Source organism: Plasmodium coatneyi, chromosome 2 (assembly GCF_001680005.1).
Source record: "Plasmodium coatneyi strain Hackeri chromosome 2, complete sequence".
Lineage (NCBI taxonomy): Eukaryota > Apicomplexa > Aconoidasida > Haemosporida > Plasmodiidae > Plasmodium > Plasmodium coatneyi.
Window position 1 is genome coordinate 377,347 of NC_033557.1, and position 17,147 is coordinate 394,493.

Below are 17,147 nucleotides of genomic sequence, written 5' to 3' on the forward strand. Positions count from 1 at the left end.
ACACATATAAGGCGTATTACTTTTGTCATGGTTTATATGTATGTGTGTATATATTTTTCCTTGTATATATGTAATATGAATTTTATGTTAAGAGGTTGTGTTGTTGTTTATATTTTCCTCTATATATGTAATTTGAATTTATTCTAATGGTTGTTTATATATTAAGTAGCGTAAGGGTGTAAGCATTCTATGCTTTATTCCTGTTGAGTGTGTTTCTGATTATTGATGAATATGAATATCGAACTTTTTATTCTTTCCTTAAGAGTATATAATGGTGTTTAATTTTTCGGACGGCACCGGGAATATACACATATATAGGTATGTGTCAGGAGCATTATATGTATATATATAATTACAGCGAAAATATATAAGAGTACTTATTCCTCCCCTTTACGGAAATATGTACATATTTATCCATATTTAGTGGAAAGAATGTGGACTTAAAAGGAATAAGTTAATTGTGTACGAAACAAAGAACAGTAAGCATTATTTATGGAGGAAGGGGCTTGGACACATATATATGTGAGCACCATCACTTAATAGCACCCTTTTTATAACACACCTATCCTTCCTTATATTTATGATCATTGAGTAGTAATATTTTGACTCTTCCCCTTTTCCTTCCTTCCACCTTTCATTGAGTACATTACAAATGAACTCATTTATATATATATGAAATGTGTATACTCCCTGTGCTGCTTGAGCTCCTATCGTCTTCCCCCTAATGTACACAGTTCCACAACGTTCTGCGTGTATATGAATGAACTATGTGTAATATAGTTATCGGAAGGCAGGGAGGAGGAGGTGTAAAATGAACTTCATTATATAATATAGATTAAGGAGAAGTGAAAAGAACTCAAATAGCATACTATATATATTCTGTTTAAACTGTTTATAGTATAATTATCAAAAGAAGGAAAAAAAATGATGGAGGGTGCAAAATTCTTATAACAAAGCAATCATGAGGACGCGAGGAGGGAGGGTAGGACTACTTCCCTTCCCCACAACAAACTACTACTACTACAGGAGGAATGTGTGCGTACACACAAACAGAAACAGAATTTTCACTCTCTCTTTTGAACACAAAAAAATATGTGAGTGTACAAATATGTGAGCACATATGTGTATCTTTGTGCATTTATGTACTCCTTTTCTCTATTGGTATTATGAGTACACATATTTTGCACTGAATATGAAGGAATGTGCTCTCTTTTGTTTGAATTATGCGTTATCTATTAACAATTTTTAATTGCATTCTTAGAGAAATAAAAAAGAATAAATTAGGAGTGTATGCTGAAATTTTGACTGAAAGGAAAAGTATGCTTATATACATAGTAGGAGAAATATGTGTAAATAATAATAATAATAATGTCATATTCCCAAACGAACATATACAATGCACAACGTACACAAAGATATATAATACATAGATACAAAGTGAACAAAAGGAGTTTGTTTACTTCCTACCTTCTTTCGTTCATTATTTCTCAATTTTGTGGTTCGTTCGTCCGTCCCTGTTCTTACCTTAATTATATACATGTTTTAATTTAATAAATATATACCTAATGTACTATCACTACTCGAAAAACTTAACAATATGTACATTATTATTAGGAAAGAAAGTAGAAATTTCACTACTTATTCGTTCGTAATCATTACCGAACAAGTAGAATTCTCACATATTCCTTCTGCATGAATATATATGAAGGAACATATTTTAACGGAAATTCCATTCCGCATATGCAGAAGAAATATAGACATACATAAACCATGGCAACATCAGCACAGGGAACACCACTAACGGTATGTTAGGATCATTCGAAATGAATGCATACACACATTACTCATATAAGATTCTATTCACAGTATAATGAAAATGGGGGAATACGTAGAGGCATATATATTCTGTTCATTATATTTATAGATGACTGAATGGGCCCAATGGCCCTCAGAAGTAGTGTATAGGGATCTGAGTGGGATCACAAGTTACTGCAATAAAGTCGAATACGGTGATTCCGCCGAAAGAATAAAGGGGGAATTAAAGAGTAAGTTAGGGGAACGTCAGGGTATAGAGGACATTGTCAACGAAATTGTAGAAACCTACTGTTACATACAGGGAACGAAGAATATTCAGGACGGCAATAGTGAGTACTGCTATTGGTTCTATTATTGGTTAGGGAGTACAGTATTCCAAGAATCGGGAGAAGATCACTTATCTGACTTTTTGATTGAAGTTTATGGTGCATTGGACAAGGTAGGTGTTGTACACAAGTGTGAGAAGATGGGTGAATATATTGACGTAGGTACTTTGAATCAAATGAGGAAAATGTATGAATACTACAGAGACTATGACACTATAAGGAGGCAGTTAGATGGTAGTGGGAACCGATGTGATGAAAAATATAACCAGCACTTACAGGGCATTCTTACAGCTTATAAGGCTGCGCAGAATAAGTGCGTGGCGCCGACTTATAGTAAACACTGTAATAATTTCAAGAGTATGTTTACAGAGCAAAAGTATAAAAACCTATTAGAGGAACAGCGTCATGTAGTGCCTATATCAGAGCTCACGCAACAACTTCCTCCTTCGAGTACAGGAAGCAGCAACAGCATCGCGCCCGCCATATCATCTGTTTTTTCTATAATAGGAATTACCTCTGCTGCTGCCTTATTATATAAAGTAATAATAACAATTACAGTTTCCACTGAAGAAATATAGGAACATAGTATAACTAATGAGTACTGCTCTTATGAATTACGAATATAGAATAAATTGTACATATGTGTAATACATAATTTTACATTCTCCTTTCTCACTTCCTTTCCCTTTCCTTTATTTTAGTATAATTTTCTACCTTCTGGGATAAAAGGCTTCTTTGGAGGAAGAAACAACAACAGTAAAAGCAGAAGCAGAAGAAGGGGAAGTTCTGTCAACCATCATTTTGAAGAGTTCACAGGGGACAACTCTACGGAAGCCTCAACAATAGGTCCAACAGAATATTCAACGGAAGTTTCCACAACAGCAGAATCAATAGATAACTCTACTTTATATGATGAACGACGACCACCACCCAGAAAAGAACGAACAAATAATAATAGAAAGAAAGGCACAAGGGACGGTCATCCTCGGAATATAGGTTATCAAAACATGTAACATTGGAAAAGTGTGTCCCTCCCCACCCCCTTATGGAGGAAGGGACGAACATAAATAATTATAGGGTTCATAAAGTGTAGAAAAGGGGCAAACTGGCATTGCTTTCCTCATTTCTTTTTTCTTCTTTTCTTTCTTAATATTTTTCACTTTTTTTTTTTTTTTTTTTCCCCCTCCTAAGGATTGTGTTAACTCTCTGCCCCCCATGCTCTTTTTTGCTTTGCGTCACTCTGTGTTATGTTGTGCCGTGCTGTAGTATTTCTTTCTTTTTTTTTTCTTATTTTACGTTTTTTCTTTTCTTTCTTCTTTTCTTTTCTTTCTTCTTTTCTTTTCTTTTCTTATTTTTTTTTTTTTTTTTTTTCTTCTTTTTTTTTACTTTTTCCATTTCCTTTTATCTTAATCCTTTCGAGCGAAAAGGTTCCTTTTACGCTTAAAGCGCCAAATGTACATATGGGTGTGGCTTTGTGTTCGCCTATTCGCGTGGGCATTTCCACGGAAGTTGCATAATTTTTGTTCGTGAACGTGTGTAACTCCGCCCAAACGGGCAAAAACTACGTTGAGCTGTGTAGACGCGTTGAAATGTTTGTTCATAACAGATAAAAAAAAAAAAATAGGAAAAAAAAAAAAAAAAGGTTTAAGGTTCCGGGTTTCAGGGTTTAAAGGACAACAATATGGCTTGGTGTTTAGCTGTTTCAGGGTGTAAGGACGACAATGTGGCCTGGTGTTTATCTGTTTTAGGGAGGGGTATACATTTAAAGTGTGCATACAAAAGAAAGAATTAAAAAAAAAAAAAAAAAAACAGGGCGGATGATTCCGGGTTAGGGCCCCGGGGTTTAAGGTTACGGGTTTAGGGTGTGTGTGTAGGATTTCTCATTTTAGGTGTGTGTATGTAGGATTTTGCATTTTAGGGGTGTGTGTGTAGGATTTCACATTTTAGGGTGTATGTGTGTGGGATTTCGCATTTTAGGGGTGTGTGTGTAGGATTTCACATTTTAAGGTGTGTGTGTTCAGGATTTCGCATATTAGGGTGTGTGTAAGTGTAGGATTTCACAGTTTAGGGTGTGTGTAAGTGTAGTAGTTCACACTTGGGTTTTGAAGTAGTAATTACGCTTGCGTGTGAACATCATGTCGCACCCCTATTAAAAAAAAATATTTCCTCCCTTTTTTCTTTTTTTTTTTTTTTTTTTTGCAGTACTTTGGAATGCTTCGTAAGACAAGAAAACGTTACAGAAGAGCTTATCATGTACGTGGTCCACTTCCCTTAGAACAGCAGATTGTTGACCATGTGGATGACCAGGATGATGGTCCACGTGAATATTACATTGTAAAGGAACGCAAACCTCGTTCTACGCCTATGAAAAGGAGGAAAAAAGAGGGCGTTGGTCGCCGTGCTGGTCGTCGACGTGGTGGTGTACGTCGCCGTATGATTATTGATATTCATTTAGAAGTCTTAAACGAATGTCAGAAAGGCAATCTGCATTCGACGAAAGAAGAGTTTTTTGAAATTTTAGTTCGAGAATTTATGGGTTCGGAGTTAATAAAAGGGGAAAACGTTCTTAAGGAAGGTGTTCCTATGGAACACGTTCCAAGTTCAGATTCCGGGTTAAGGGAAGGAAGACTTTCTTCCTAAGGAAGCATGTGTTCCGAAGGAAGAGGTTTCAAGTTTCAGATTCCAGGTTTAGGGAGGAAGACTTTGTTCCTAAGGAGAATGTCCCTATGTAACAGGTTCCAAGTTCATATTCCGGGTTTAGGGTGTAGTAAATATTTTTTTTTTTTTTTTTTTTTTTTGTTTTATATTTTATGAAAGTGTTTACGTTCGTGTGTAATTAATATAAGTGGAAATGAAAAAAATTTTTCCTCGTTCACTTTATTTTGATTTGTTAGCAGCTTCCTTATTGATGTTCCAATATGTCCATTAAATTTTTTTGTCATAGGTTTTTATCTTTATAATGTTTTTTTCACCATTTTTAAATACTCTTTTTGATGAGGGTCGGCACCTCTTTCCGCAGCGGCATTCGGAGTATTCTTTCCTTATGTGTTTATTCAAACAAACACATGCAAGGAAAAAAAGTAATGAAATTTGAAGAAAAGAAGGAAAGAAGGGCGAAAAAAGAAAAATGTCATTTTGCTTCTTACATTGTATGAACGTCGCACTTATTTATGTGATCACGCAGGAAAGAAACATACCCCTTCCATCCCCTTCCCCATCCAAGTCTTACATGTTCTGATAACCTATAATCTGGCGACCTGGAGTATTTGTTCTTCCCTTTCTGACAGATTTTACACCATATACTGTTGAAGCATCCTCTGTTGTTGAACCTATAGTAGATATTTCTGTTAAACCGTCAATGTCACGTCCAGCTGATCTTCTTCTTCTGTTACTTCTTCTGCTTCCTCCATTTCCAGAAGTGTGGATACCAAACCAAGAAGACCATGGTTTATACTAAAGGAAAGGAAGGTTTGTTAGGGGTGGTAGGTGGAAGGAAGGTTGTTAGGGGTGGTAGGTGGAAGGAAGGTTGTTAGGGGTGGTGGAAGGGAAGGTTGTTAGTGGTGTAAGGAAGGTTGTTAATGGTGTAAGGAAGGTTGTTAGTGGTGGTTGGTGGGTTGTTAGGGGTGGTAGGTGGAAGGAAGTTTCTTAAATTTGGTAGGTGAAAGGAAGAGTTGTTAGGGGGGGAAGAAAGGGTTTAGAAGGAGGGGGTCTATGGTTGGAGGGGGTCTAAGGAGGAAAGGAAGGGAGGATGGGTCTAAGGAGGAAGTACTATTAGCTATAGTATTATTCTAAAGTTCTATCTATTACCTTATATGCGAGGAAAAGGAGTGCAGGTAATTCTAATGCTGCTAAGGTACCAAAAGCAGAAGAAAGAGTAGAAGCCTTATTTGCTTGAAGAACGGTTTCGTTTAATTGGGATTGTACTGTTTGTTTTGCTTCCTCTGCTTCTTCTGTTGCTTTTTGTGCGAGCTTCCGTTGGGCCTCTAGTTTTTTTCTTACGGAGGAATAAGTCGTATCTCCCTTTAGGGTAGTTGCCTCTGTACAATACAAATTTAATGCTTCCGCTAAAGCACAAGGTACTTTGTATGTATCATTAAAGTCTTTACAATATGAATTACTATCCTTTCCCCTTTCTGCGCAATCTGGTCTTATAGCTTCACATGCTAAGGAAACTTCACTCAGGTAACCTAACCACTTATCGTCGCAGATGGGCGTATTCTTCAGTAATATGTCGTTTATTTTCTCATTCTCGTAATAATAATCATAGACTTTTTTCATTTGGGGGAGAAGTTTTTCGAAGACATCATCGTATTTAACTTCACATTTATTTTCAGTAGAAAAGGTTCCTATCGTATGGTAAATTTCACTCAGGAGGTCTGAAAATTTATGATTATTGTTTAAATTCTTCCCATATTTATCTCCCAACCAATAATAAAAGAAATGACAAGGTTTATCACCCCAGGTCTTCGTCTTCTTCTTTTCACAAGCGGAACAATACGCATGGGCAATTTTCTTAGCGTCGGCAGTAATTTGTGTGCACCCTGAAAAGTCACTCTGTAATTTAGCCTCTAACTGTTGGGGGTAGTTATTGCTGCCATTACAGTCGTTCCCATTGGCCGAATTGAATTTATCATAGAACTCTTTCTTCGAAGATAAATTGTTCGGATCCAATTCCTACAAATGTAATTAATATACATATATATATATGTACACATATATATATACGTACTCCTTATATTCTCGTTATATTATGTACAGAATATTATGTACATGCAGAAGTATTGTATGTGTATATGTGCATGTACCCTCACATGGAAGGAAACATATATAATAATCCGTATTACTTTTGTCATTGTAATTGTTTATGGGTATATATTTCTTCTGTTGCATATATGTTATATGAATTTTATATGTTAAGAAATTGTGTTGTTGTTCATATAAATACATCCAGTATAGGGGAATTGTTGTATGCTAAAATTCTTTCTCTGCTTGTTTTATGGTTGTAAGTGTAGGGGTGGAAGTGTATGGAATTTTCACTTCTTTTTTGTTTAATAATAATAATAATATATATTCCTTAATTCCTTGAACAATAGTAATATACCACATACACAAATGTGTACATCAAAATCATTACATATGTACATGTACATTGTATACCTTGTACATTGGAGCCATTATACATGTATATTGGAGTCATTATACCTTGTACATTGTACATTTTGTATATTGCATCATGTATACGTTGTACACATTATACATTGTACACTTTGTACATATTGTACACATTGTACATTGGAGCATTGTATTATTTATATCGTTCCTCCCTTTATTGCGTACGTAAGGGTGCAAAAGTTTTTTTTTTTTTTTTTTTAAATAGGAACTTTTAGCATGTAATATTTATTCATTTGTGCTTTTAATTGTTCTTATTTAAAAAGGGGGGGAGGAGAAGTCGTGGTGTGAAGGAAGGTTGTTCAAAATTCCTCACATATATACATGTATAGTGTATAGTTCATGTACATGCACATATGTGCAGCATAGGGAGCATACACTCTACCATTCCTCCTTTTCTTTGTAATATGAATATGTATTTCATTTATTATTCAATTTCTACTCTTCGTTTTGTTATTTTATGTTTCGTTATTATTATTTTTGGTTATTTATTTCTTCTTTTTTAAAAGAAGGAGGGGGTGGTTGCCAGAAGAGTGGGATTATTATGAAGAACTTTTCCTTAACGTACATATGCAGCATAGTTTATATGCACTATCTCTCTTAATAAGAATGTATTTATGTATTAGTCATTTCAGTTTTGCTATTTTTTTCTTCTTTTTTAAAAAGAGGAGGAGTGATGTGGTGATTGTTGTTCATTTAAAAAAATATTTGTTAACGTGCACACATATATGTGTACTATACAGTTCATATGCATCTGTGCAGACTACCTTCTCTTTATTTCTGGAATATGTGTGTAGACATACACATTAATATTCAATAAGTGGAGCATATTCATGGGATAAATGAAAAAAAAAAAAAAAAAAAAAGGAGGGGGGGCGGTGCTATAGTATAGAGAGAATTATATTCATTGTTTAAAAAGAAAGGAGCGTCTGAGGAGAGGAAGGAACGGGATTGTAAGGAAAGAAAGAATAAGAAGGAATAAGAAGGAAAAGAAAGAAATGAAATATGAAGAAAAGGAATAAAAAAAAAAATTGAAAAATATATTGTTGCTCCTTCCATTGTTCGCGGGTCGCACTTATTTATGTTCGTCCCCTTCCTCCCTTCCGAAGGGATGGGGCAGGGAAGGAAGAACATTGCCCTTCTAAGTTTTACATGTTTTGGTAACTTATATTCTGACGGTCGCTTGTATTATTATTTGTTCCTGTTCCTGCTCTTGCTCTTCTTTCCCCCCTGCTAGGCTGTCTTGTGTTGTACGCAGCAGTAGAATGTACTGTAGTGGGATCAAACGTGGAACTTGTTTCCGAACTTCCTGTGAAGTCCATTGTGGAAGTTTCTGTTATTTCGTCAAATTGTTGTTGTCGGTTTGATCTTTTCTTTATCCTACTGCTGCTCCCTTCATATCCAGAAGAGTGGTTACCAAACCAGGAAGACCATGGTTTATACTAAAAGAAGTGAAGGAAGTAAGGAATTAGTCCAAGGAAGGAAGGAAAGGAAGGGGTCTAAGGAAGGAAAGGAAAGGTCTAAAGAAGTAAAGGAAAGGTCTAAGGAAGTAAAGGAAAGGTCTAAGGAAGTAAAGGAAAGGTCTAAGGAAGTAAAGGAAAGGTCTAAGGAAGGAAGGACTGCTTAAGGTGAAAGGAAGGAGGAAGGAGGGTCTAAGGAAGGAAGGAAGTAAGGGGGTTTCTATGGAAGGCTATTAGGCTTGGAAGGAGGATGGAATTAAGAAACGAAAGGAAGGAAGGAAGGAAGGGGAAGGAAACATTTTTCACTTTAGGAGAGGATGAAAAAAAATTTTCATTTTAGGAGGTAAAGAAGGGTCTAAGGAAGGACAGAAGTGTCTATGGAGGGAAGGAAGGAGTGTCTAAGGAATGCAAGGATGGAAGGGTCTACGGAGGAAAAGGAAAATGGTCTAAGAAAGGAAGGTAGTCTATGGAACGAAAGAAAGGGCGTCTAAGGAGTGAAGGATGGAAAGGAGGGTCTAAGGAGGATGGAAGGAAAGGAAGGGACCAAGGAGTGTATATTAGTTTTACTGTTAATACTTTAGTTTTTATTTTAATTTGCTAGTATTACTTACTTTATATAGAAGAAAAGGAAGGGCCGTCGCTCCTAAGGTGCCAAAGATGGAAGAAAGGGCCGTGGTGGTGGTGGAAGGAAGGTTGCTAGGGTGGGTATTTGCTGATTCCGTTTTTGTAGGGGAACATGTTGCACTTTTCTCATCTGTAGTTTGTGATTCACACTTCAAGTTGGACAATTTATCCAGAATGCTAGTCTTATTTTCTGTCCAAAATGAGTTACAATATTCATCATTAGGGCTCCTCCTACAAAGTGCATCCACAGCATCATATGTTGCAGTAATTCGATCGACGTACTCGGAATATGCCGGACTACATTTGGTCCTATCATCCTGTGTACGATCCCGTATGGTGTCACAATTATGGAAAAAATCATATACTTCCTTTCTTAGGCCGAAAACAAATTTGTCAACATTTTGGTATTTAATTTGACACTTATATTGGGGGTAAGCGTTCTCTAATGTTTTATAAATTATGGCTATGAAGGCTTCCAGGTTTGTATTATCCTTATCCATAAAAAATTTATCCCCCAACCAATAATAGAAAAAATAACAGGGTGTATCCTTATGGGAAGAATCGTCCTTTTTCATTTTATATGCGCAACAGTAGGCATCCATGAACATACTCCCGGAATTACGAAATCCGCCATATCCATCTAACTTACCATCTAATGCACTTTCTACGTCCCCGAGCCATATATTTTTACAACTGCATTTGCCCCGAGATGGCACACTGAATTTATCATAGAATTCGGTCTCTGAGGGTAAACTTTTTGGATGTGGTCCATGTAAATATAGGTGCTGAGAAATGTATTATATATGTAGGCATATGTATATATTTCCATTTGTGCATTTCTCCCTCTCATCACACATTCCTAATTCTATTTTACACATACATCACAATCACACCACACCGTTTGCATAAAATATTATGTGTATAATATACAAATGTCCTTTTGCAAAGAAGGAAGGAAGTAAGTAGGGGGGAGGAAATAACTTCCCCACACCCCGTCCCCCCCCCCTCCTTGTACCCCCTTCCTTCAATATTCTTCCTTACTTGTTGTGCCATTGTTAATGTGTATATTCTTCTGTGTATAATGTGAATTTATATAGATTGAAATTTTTGCTTATTTATACATTTATATATTTGGAATAAGGCAGGTATAAGAATTCTGCCCGTTTGTTTCTATGGTTATGAATATGGAGGGAAATACGGAGTTCCTATTTTTTTAGGAATATATATATTGCTTAATTTGGGGGGCAACAGTAACTCATTACATGTGTATCAAAATCATCACATGTACACATAATTAAGGTAGAATTGTAGGAATAAATAAGCCCCAAAATGAAGTCACACAATGAAATAGAACGAAGAAAGTGAAAACTCTTTTGAGTTCTTTCTTCACCACTCATCTAAAGCATTCTAACCTTTTAAATCATTTTAACCCTCTTTTAAACTTCTAAACCATTTCAACACTTCTTGAACCCTAAACCCTTCTAAACAATTCTAACAACGTCCCTTAAACCCTGAACTCTGAACCCTTTCAAATCGTATATAATTTAAAAAAAAAAGAAAAAAGAAAAGGGATGTGTACCCATTAACGTATACAAAAATACAATGTGCACCAAAAAAGGGGTAGCTGAAATAATACATAATGTGCAAATCCAGTACGAATGCGATATTTTTATCATAATTATAAGGAAAAAGAAAAGAAAAAAGAAAGAAAAGGAACTTTTATTACTACTGAGAAGTCCTGAATTAGAGGAGTAGGTATGGGTAAAATGTTATTATATGGGAATGTATATGTGTACATCTCCTTTCCTATTCACACAAATAACACTCACACAATTCCTCTTTTATTCTATCATTTTCATTTAATTCATAAGTTCACACACTCTACCTATTACATATGAATACATATGAATAAATATGTGCACAATGTACACATGTACACATATGGTGAAGGAAGGGGGAAGGAAGAGTGTGCTTTCAGCACATGTGCATATGTGAACTGTATACAATATGTACATTAAACGTTTTTAATGATTTTTCTTTATAATAATAGAAGGGAAACATGAACTTACGATATATCACATGCTTAAAATGTTCATTTTAAAAGGTGTGGGTGAGGAGGGGTCAAGGGAGTTGTATTCTAATATATATAGTTAATAACTGGTGAGAAGTGCATATGTGCATAATAATAATAATACAATACTTCTGGGGAGGTTGTGCATAATTGAATAAATGAAATAAATAAATGAAAAAGGGAGGATATGGGAAGTTTGGAGGTTCTTCCTGCCTTATTTTACGACTTGTAAAGACCTAATTGTTAACATATATATGTTCTTCCTTTTTGTTTGTATATATATACATTAATTTGGTACACATACATAATGTATTACCAGTGCTTAATAAATTGAAGTAATGTACACTATTTGGAAATAAGTAGAAATTTAATACTGATAATTAGAGAATAAGGAAAGTTCCTATACGTTCCTTATGTGAACATATATGTGAAGGAACAAGAACACAAGCTTCAATATAAATTTTATTATATACACACATAGAAGCACATATTAACCATGGCAGTAACGGTGGGTGTTACTTTTTCAGTTCAAAAATTATATGAAAGTATTATTCATATAATACTTTATGTGTATAATATAATAAAATCAGAAGGAAAATACATATAGAAAAGCTTACACTTACACATTTTCACTTTCTTCCGCCAACCATATGTACAGGCTGAATTTCCGGGGAAGTTACCTTCACAGTTTGATTTTTATGATAAGTTCGAAAAGAGCACAGAAATCTGTGACGTGAATTGCAAAACAGAAATAGGGCTGTATTCATTAGGAAACAGTATTAATAATAATTGTAAAGAACAGATTGAAAAAGCACTGTCCTATCTACTCAAAACATACCCGAAAAATAAGAGGGAACCATCTGAAAGTACACCTTATCATTTCTTTTATTATTGGTTGGGGGACATAATATCTAAGTGTATTACGCACGATTGGATGTTCAAAACTAAAGTAGAAGGTGTTTGCGGAACTATAAATAATTATTGTGGGGACAGCAAATTATGTGGACTTCCTTGTGATAAAATTGATATTAAGACTTTCAACAGTCAGAAAACAATATTCGACTTTTGGTATGACCATCGTGGTATACTAGCACTGCTATTGAATAGTTTGTCTTTGGATGTTGAGAAATGTAATAGCTACATAAGCGTCGTCAATAATGCTTCCAGTGAAGTGGGAACGTATTGTGACGAACCTAATGGAAAGAAGTACTGTGAGAACTTCTGGAAGATACATGAGTCAGACTTTAATCAGAGTGTATTGGAATTACGAAGTAAGATAGAACCTGCAAAGCAAAGAATAGAGAGCGAAGCAAAATTAGCATCTCTTCAAACAGACCAAGCTGTCCGCCGTGCCACCACCACTTCTTCCATCTCTTCCATCCTTGGTACCTTAGCAACGACCGCTTTCCCCTTCTTACTATATAAAGTAAGTAAAGTAATAGTACCAAATTAAAAAAAAAAAGAACCAAATTATTAACAGTATAACTAATATACACTTCCTTAGAACCTCCTTTCCTTCCGTAGACCCACCCTTAACAACCTTCCTTCGACCCTACCTCCTAACAACCCACCTACCACCCCTAGACAACCTTTCCTTCCACCCCTAACAACCTTCATTCTACTACCCCTAACAACACCTTCCTTCCCTTCAGTATAAACCATGGTCTTCTTGGTTTGGTAACCATTTTGGAAACAATGGAAGCAACAGAAGAAAAAAAAGATCCACTGAGAGCACCTTTGATACACTCACAGAAAACAGCTCAACATATGATTCAACAACTGAATCAACAATAGGTGATTCAGTAGCAGAAGGTGCAACAGTACGATCTGCTGCATATACAAGACAGCCTACCAGGGGAGGGAAGACAAGAAGAGGAGCAGGAGCAAATAGGACGTCAGGTCGCCAAAATATAGGTTATCAAAACATGTAATACCTAAGGGAAGGAAAGGAAGGAAGGAAGGGGAATGTTTCCTTCCCCTACTGGAAGAAACAATAAATAACCACGGGATTTGTAAAGTGCAAGAGGAGGATGACATTTTTCCTATTTTTCCCTTTTGCTTTTTTTTTTTTTTTTTCTCCTTCCCCTTTTGTCCAATATGAAAGGGAAAATTTTATACAAAAAAAAAAAAAAGAAAAAGAAAAAGAAAAAATGTGCACTTTGAAATTTTCTCCCTATGAAATGCAAGGTTCGCTTATTCCACTTCGGAAAATATTTCCATAGAGGTGCCGCTATCATTTGACCTGTCCACGGGGAATGGCAAAAGTAGAAAGAGAATGGAACACGCGTGTGTGCATACATACATATAAAATACTGTAAATATGTTTGTCCCCATGTGGGTTTGTCTTTCCCTATGTACGGATCAGCCGTACCCATATACTTGTGAACTCCGCCAAGGAGGATGCGGTGAAGATTTATTCCCATCTAGACTTCCCCGTTGCGCAATTTCTTTTTTTTTTTTAATTTTATCCCCTTTCGTCGACTGGGTCACCCACCCTAGACGAAAACCTACTTGGTAGTAGTGTTGGTAGAAGGTTCTTCCCGTTTGCTTATAAAATGCAACTGGTGCTGTTCACAGGACGAGCCACGATAATGTGAGGGGCCCTTGTTCATGTGCAGAAGTTCGCGTCCTGACCCTTGCGTTCTCCGCATGGGAAAAAAAAAGGCAGCGAAAGAAAGGGAAGCAAAAAAATAAACGCACATGACAATTAAAAGCAATAAATGCGATGAACGCGATGAAAAAGAATAGCAGCATGCGTTTCCCCTGCAGGGGGACACGCGTCGCAAATGGAGAAAAAAAAAAAAAAAAACGCCTCACAAATCAATGATCGCCTTGCAGAACCAAGGCGCTAAAGCAAAACTCATCAATAGAGAGAGTGCGCAAAAGGAGGAAGAGACGGCAATCTTCTTTTCCTTCGTGCTGGATTCTTCGAAACAATCCCCTATTCTGGCGTAACTAATATTTATAAATGACCCGTTGGTAGAACCTAATAGAAATATGATGAGCGACACGAACCCGTTTGAGCGCATGTAGTCTCCATCTGGTAGGTTCTTTATTTTGAATGCGAGGCCGAGGAGGATAAGTCTACTTAGGCACAGCATCACAATGTACTTCTGTTTTAGGAAATTAAAAGCGGTCAGGTAGACCGTGACGAGGAGGCTGAAGAGCATGTCGCTCAGTTGGTACAGGAACATGAATAGGTAGTTCACGTAGACGCCTTTTTGGAGCTTGTTGGGGACTGAAAGGGGAAGTGGTGCGTAAGGTGGAAGGATGGTGTATTTGTGGATTAATGGGTATTATATGAGGGGTGTTTACGAACCTCCATAAAGGCACGCATATAATGTACGCGCAAACACTGCTGTTCAGGTATGCTTACTCATATGGGGATACACAATGGAGGAGACGAAAATGGAGAAGGATATAGGGATGAGGCAGACGTAGTAGTACTTAATGAGACGAGCTCCATTAGTAATGTTGGTGCAGTTAAACATATTCTTGAAATTGACAATTTTGTCCCTACATGAGGTGAAGAAAGACGAGTGCACACTTCCGTCCTTGGATTTTGAAGCATATGTAGAAAAAATAGACTTCTGTTTGTTCGCCTTCCCCTGTTCAATGGAGCTCAAATCTTTGTCCTTATTAGCACTTTGGCAAATTTCGAGCTCAATTTTCTGGCGCTGTTCAGTAAAGAAAGGAGAGCTGACTTGTACATACATAATAAAGAGAATAATAAAAAACTCGATCAGCACAATGGTACCAATGGATAAGGAAATGGCATTGTAGTACGAGTTCACATTTCCCTCTTCTATGGTAAAATAGGACATTAATAAATTTATTCCAAAAAAGAAAAGAGAGCTGAAACTAATTCCCGTAATCATGTAGCCATTCACTTTTATAGCCATAAGGAGAGAATACTTTGTGCAGGCTGAATAAAGGTAACCAATAAACAAGCCAATGACGCCACATATTACGTAGACATAATACTTGGAACACTTGCAAACACATATGCCTACTAAGAGGACTAGCATACTGGCTGTATTTAGCGAATTAAACACCATGATGGCTTTGAAGGAGGTCCTTTCAAAGGTTAACTGAAACACTGAAGAGATGATCATGCAGCCAGATACGATCCCCATTACGATGACAAAAATTTCCTCATTGTAGATGCGATTTATCAGAAAAGACACATTTACTATCACGTGGGATGGCAGGCTAAGCAAAAGCCCGATGAAGAAGAAGATGGCCCGTATTTTGGCCTCCTCCCCCGGTTGCAACTTATGCTTCTCCATTTGGGATGGTCTTGTTATGTTATTAACAGTTCTTTGGTTTGCCCTTATGGCGGGTTCCTGCGTCTGAATGCTACTAGGCAATCCGCGGTGCAGCCCTTCTGCGGTCTGTACACGACAGGTGCTTCAAAATTGGTCTGTAAGAAAGGCGGTGAAATGGACTCAAAATGTGCTTCAAAATGGACTGCAAGAAAAGCGGGGAAAAGCGACTGCACACTAGCACGCGTGCGTGGCTTACCAATTTTAGCTCAACAGAGAAACTGTTCAGTTAAAGCGAACAGAAAAAAAACACAATACAGTGTATGTAACGCAGTGTACGTAAATACCTTCAAAGAAACAGCGTACTCGAAGGAGTCCTATAAAAAAAGAAGGCTCGCTCAGAGCGTAACACCTACAAGCAACCCGCAAGCGATGCAACCTAGTTATTCCAATATCTCACGAGAAAAACAAAACACCACAAATTTAAATGCGATCTCCCTTGCGTACATAAATAAGAACGCACAAAAAATTGTATCCCAATGCGCGCAGATTCACCAGCCAATCCTTTCAAAACATACGGCAAACAATCGAATGTATAATAATATAAAAAACTTCATCACAGATGTGGTCACCAACTGTATCTCGTTCTGAAGCGGAAATTAAAAAAAAAAAAAAAAAAAAAAGTAGAAGCGGAAGCAGTTTCAACACAACGCAGATGTTACCAAGCGGAATGACACACAAGGGTGCTTATACGCTATATTCGAAAAAAAATAGCCCACTGAGTGAAAAAAAAAATATATACATACATAAAAAAAAAGGGAGCGAGGGATATAGATGAATTAAGGGAGGGCCAAGGTTATCAGAATAAGCAAAGGAAAATAAGGCTGGCTAATTATGCAATAAAAAAAAAAAAAAAAAAAAACATCATACCTTCTACGCCTTAAGTACACATTTGCTCTGTTTCGAAAATGTTCATTTCCCCTTTGTTGCGCACAATTCTTTTGCGTGGGAATATAAGGCCGTACAATTAGTACCAAAGGGGTGTTCCCCACAGAAGCACATTTACGTGTAATAATTCACCAACCTCTCTGGCTATCCGGGTGATACTACCGCGATACTCTAGTTCCCTTTTGCTGCTTCTACAGGCAGGACATAGGAGAATACCCCCTACACCCCTACTAAGGGATACATTTCTTTTACGCGAATAAAAAAAAGAAGGGGGCTTCCTCTTCTAGTGGGAGAAGGTAGTTGACTCATTTGAACATTTCGTCCTTACATGTGGCACTTAGGTGTAATCTCATTGTGCTACTTGGAAAATAAACCCTCTCGCCTTTGTCACATACACTATTGGAAGGACAGGCAACTTAGGGGAGTGCACAAACCAAGGGCAAGGGAGCACACACTGTTATATGTGTCA

At 36.8% G+C, this 17,147-nt stretch overlaps 2 protein-coding genes across 2 annotated transcripts in view; both read right to left on the minus strand.

Moving 5' to 3' along the window:
* PCOAH_00002920 (KIR protein) overlaps positions 1–10,179 on the minus strand; it is a gene marked incomplete at both ends in the record, with an annotated part of 32,926 nt that extends 22,747 nt beyond the window's left edge. Inside the window, 6 exons of the mRNA XM_020057107.1 lie at positions 4,473–4,503; positions 5,371–5,594; positions 5,949–6,815; positions 7,087–7,126; positions 8,463–8,752; positions 9,382–10,179. Coding sequence (XP_019912693.1) covers positions 4,473–4,503; positions 5,371–5,594; positions 5,949–6,815; positions 7,087–7,126; positions 8,463–8,752; positions 9,382–10,179 — 2,250 coding nt within the window. The remainder of the gene's footprint in view (positions 1–4,472; positions 4,504–5,370; positions 5,595–5,948; positions 6,816–7,086; positions 7,127–8,462; positions 8,753–9,381) is intronic.
* A 4,099-nt stretch (positions 10,180–14,278) lies between these two features.
* Positions 14,279–15,754, minus strand: PCOAH_00002930 (Uncharacterized protein; the record flags this gene model as incomplete). Its single annotated transcript, XM_020057108.1, has 2 exons — positions 14,279–14,703; positions 14,842–15,754. The coding sequence occupies 2 exons, from the start codon at positions 15,752–15,754 to the stop codon at positions 14,279–14,281; spliced, it is 1,338 nt and encodes a 445-aa protein (XP_019912669.1).
* Positions 15,755–17,147: the final 1,393 nt, after the last annotated feature.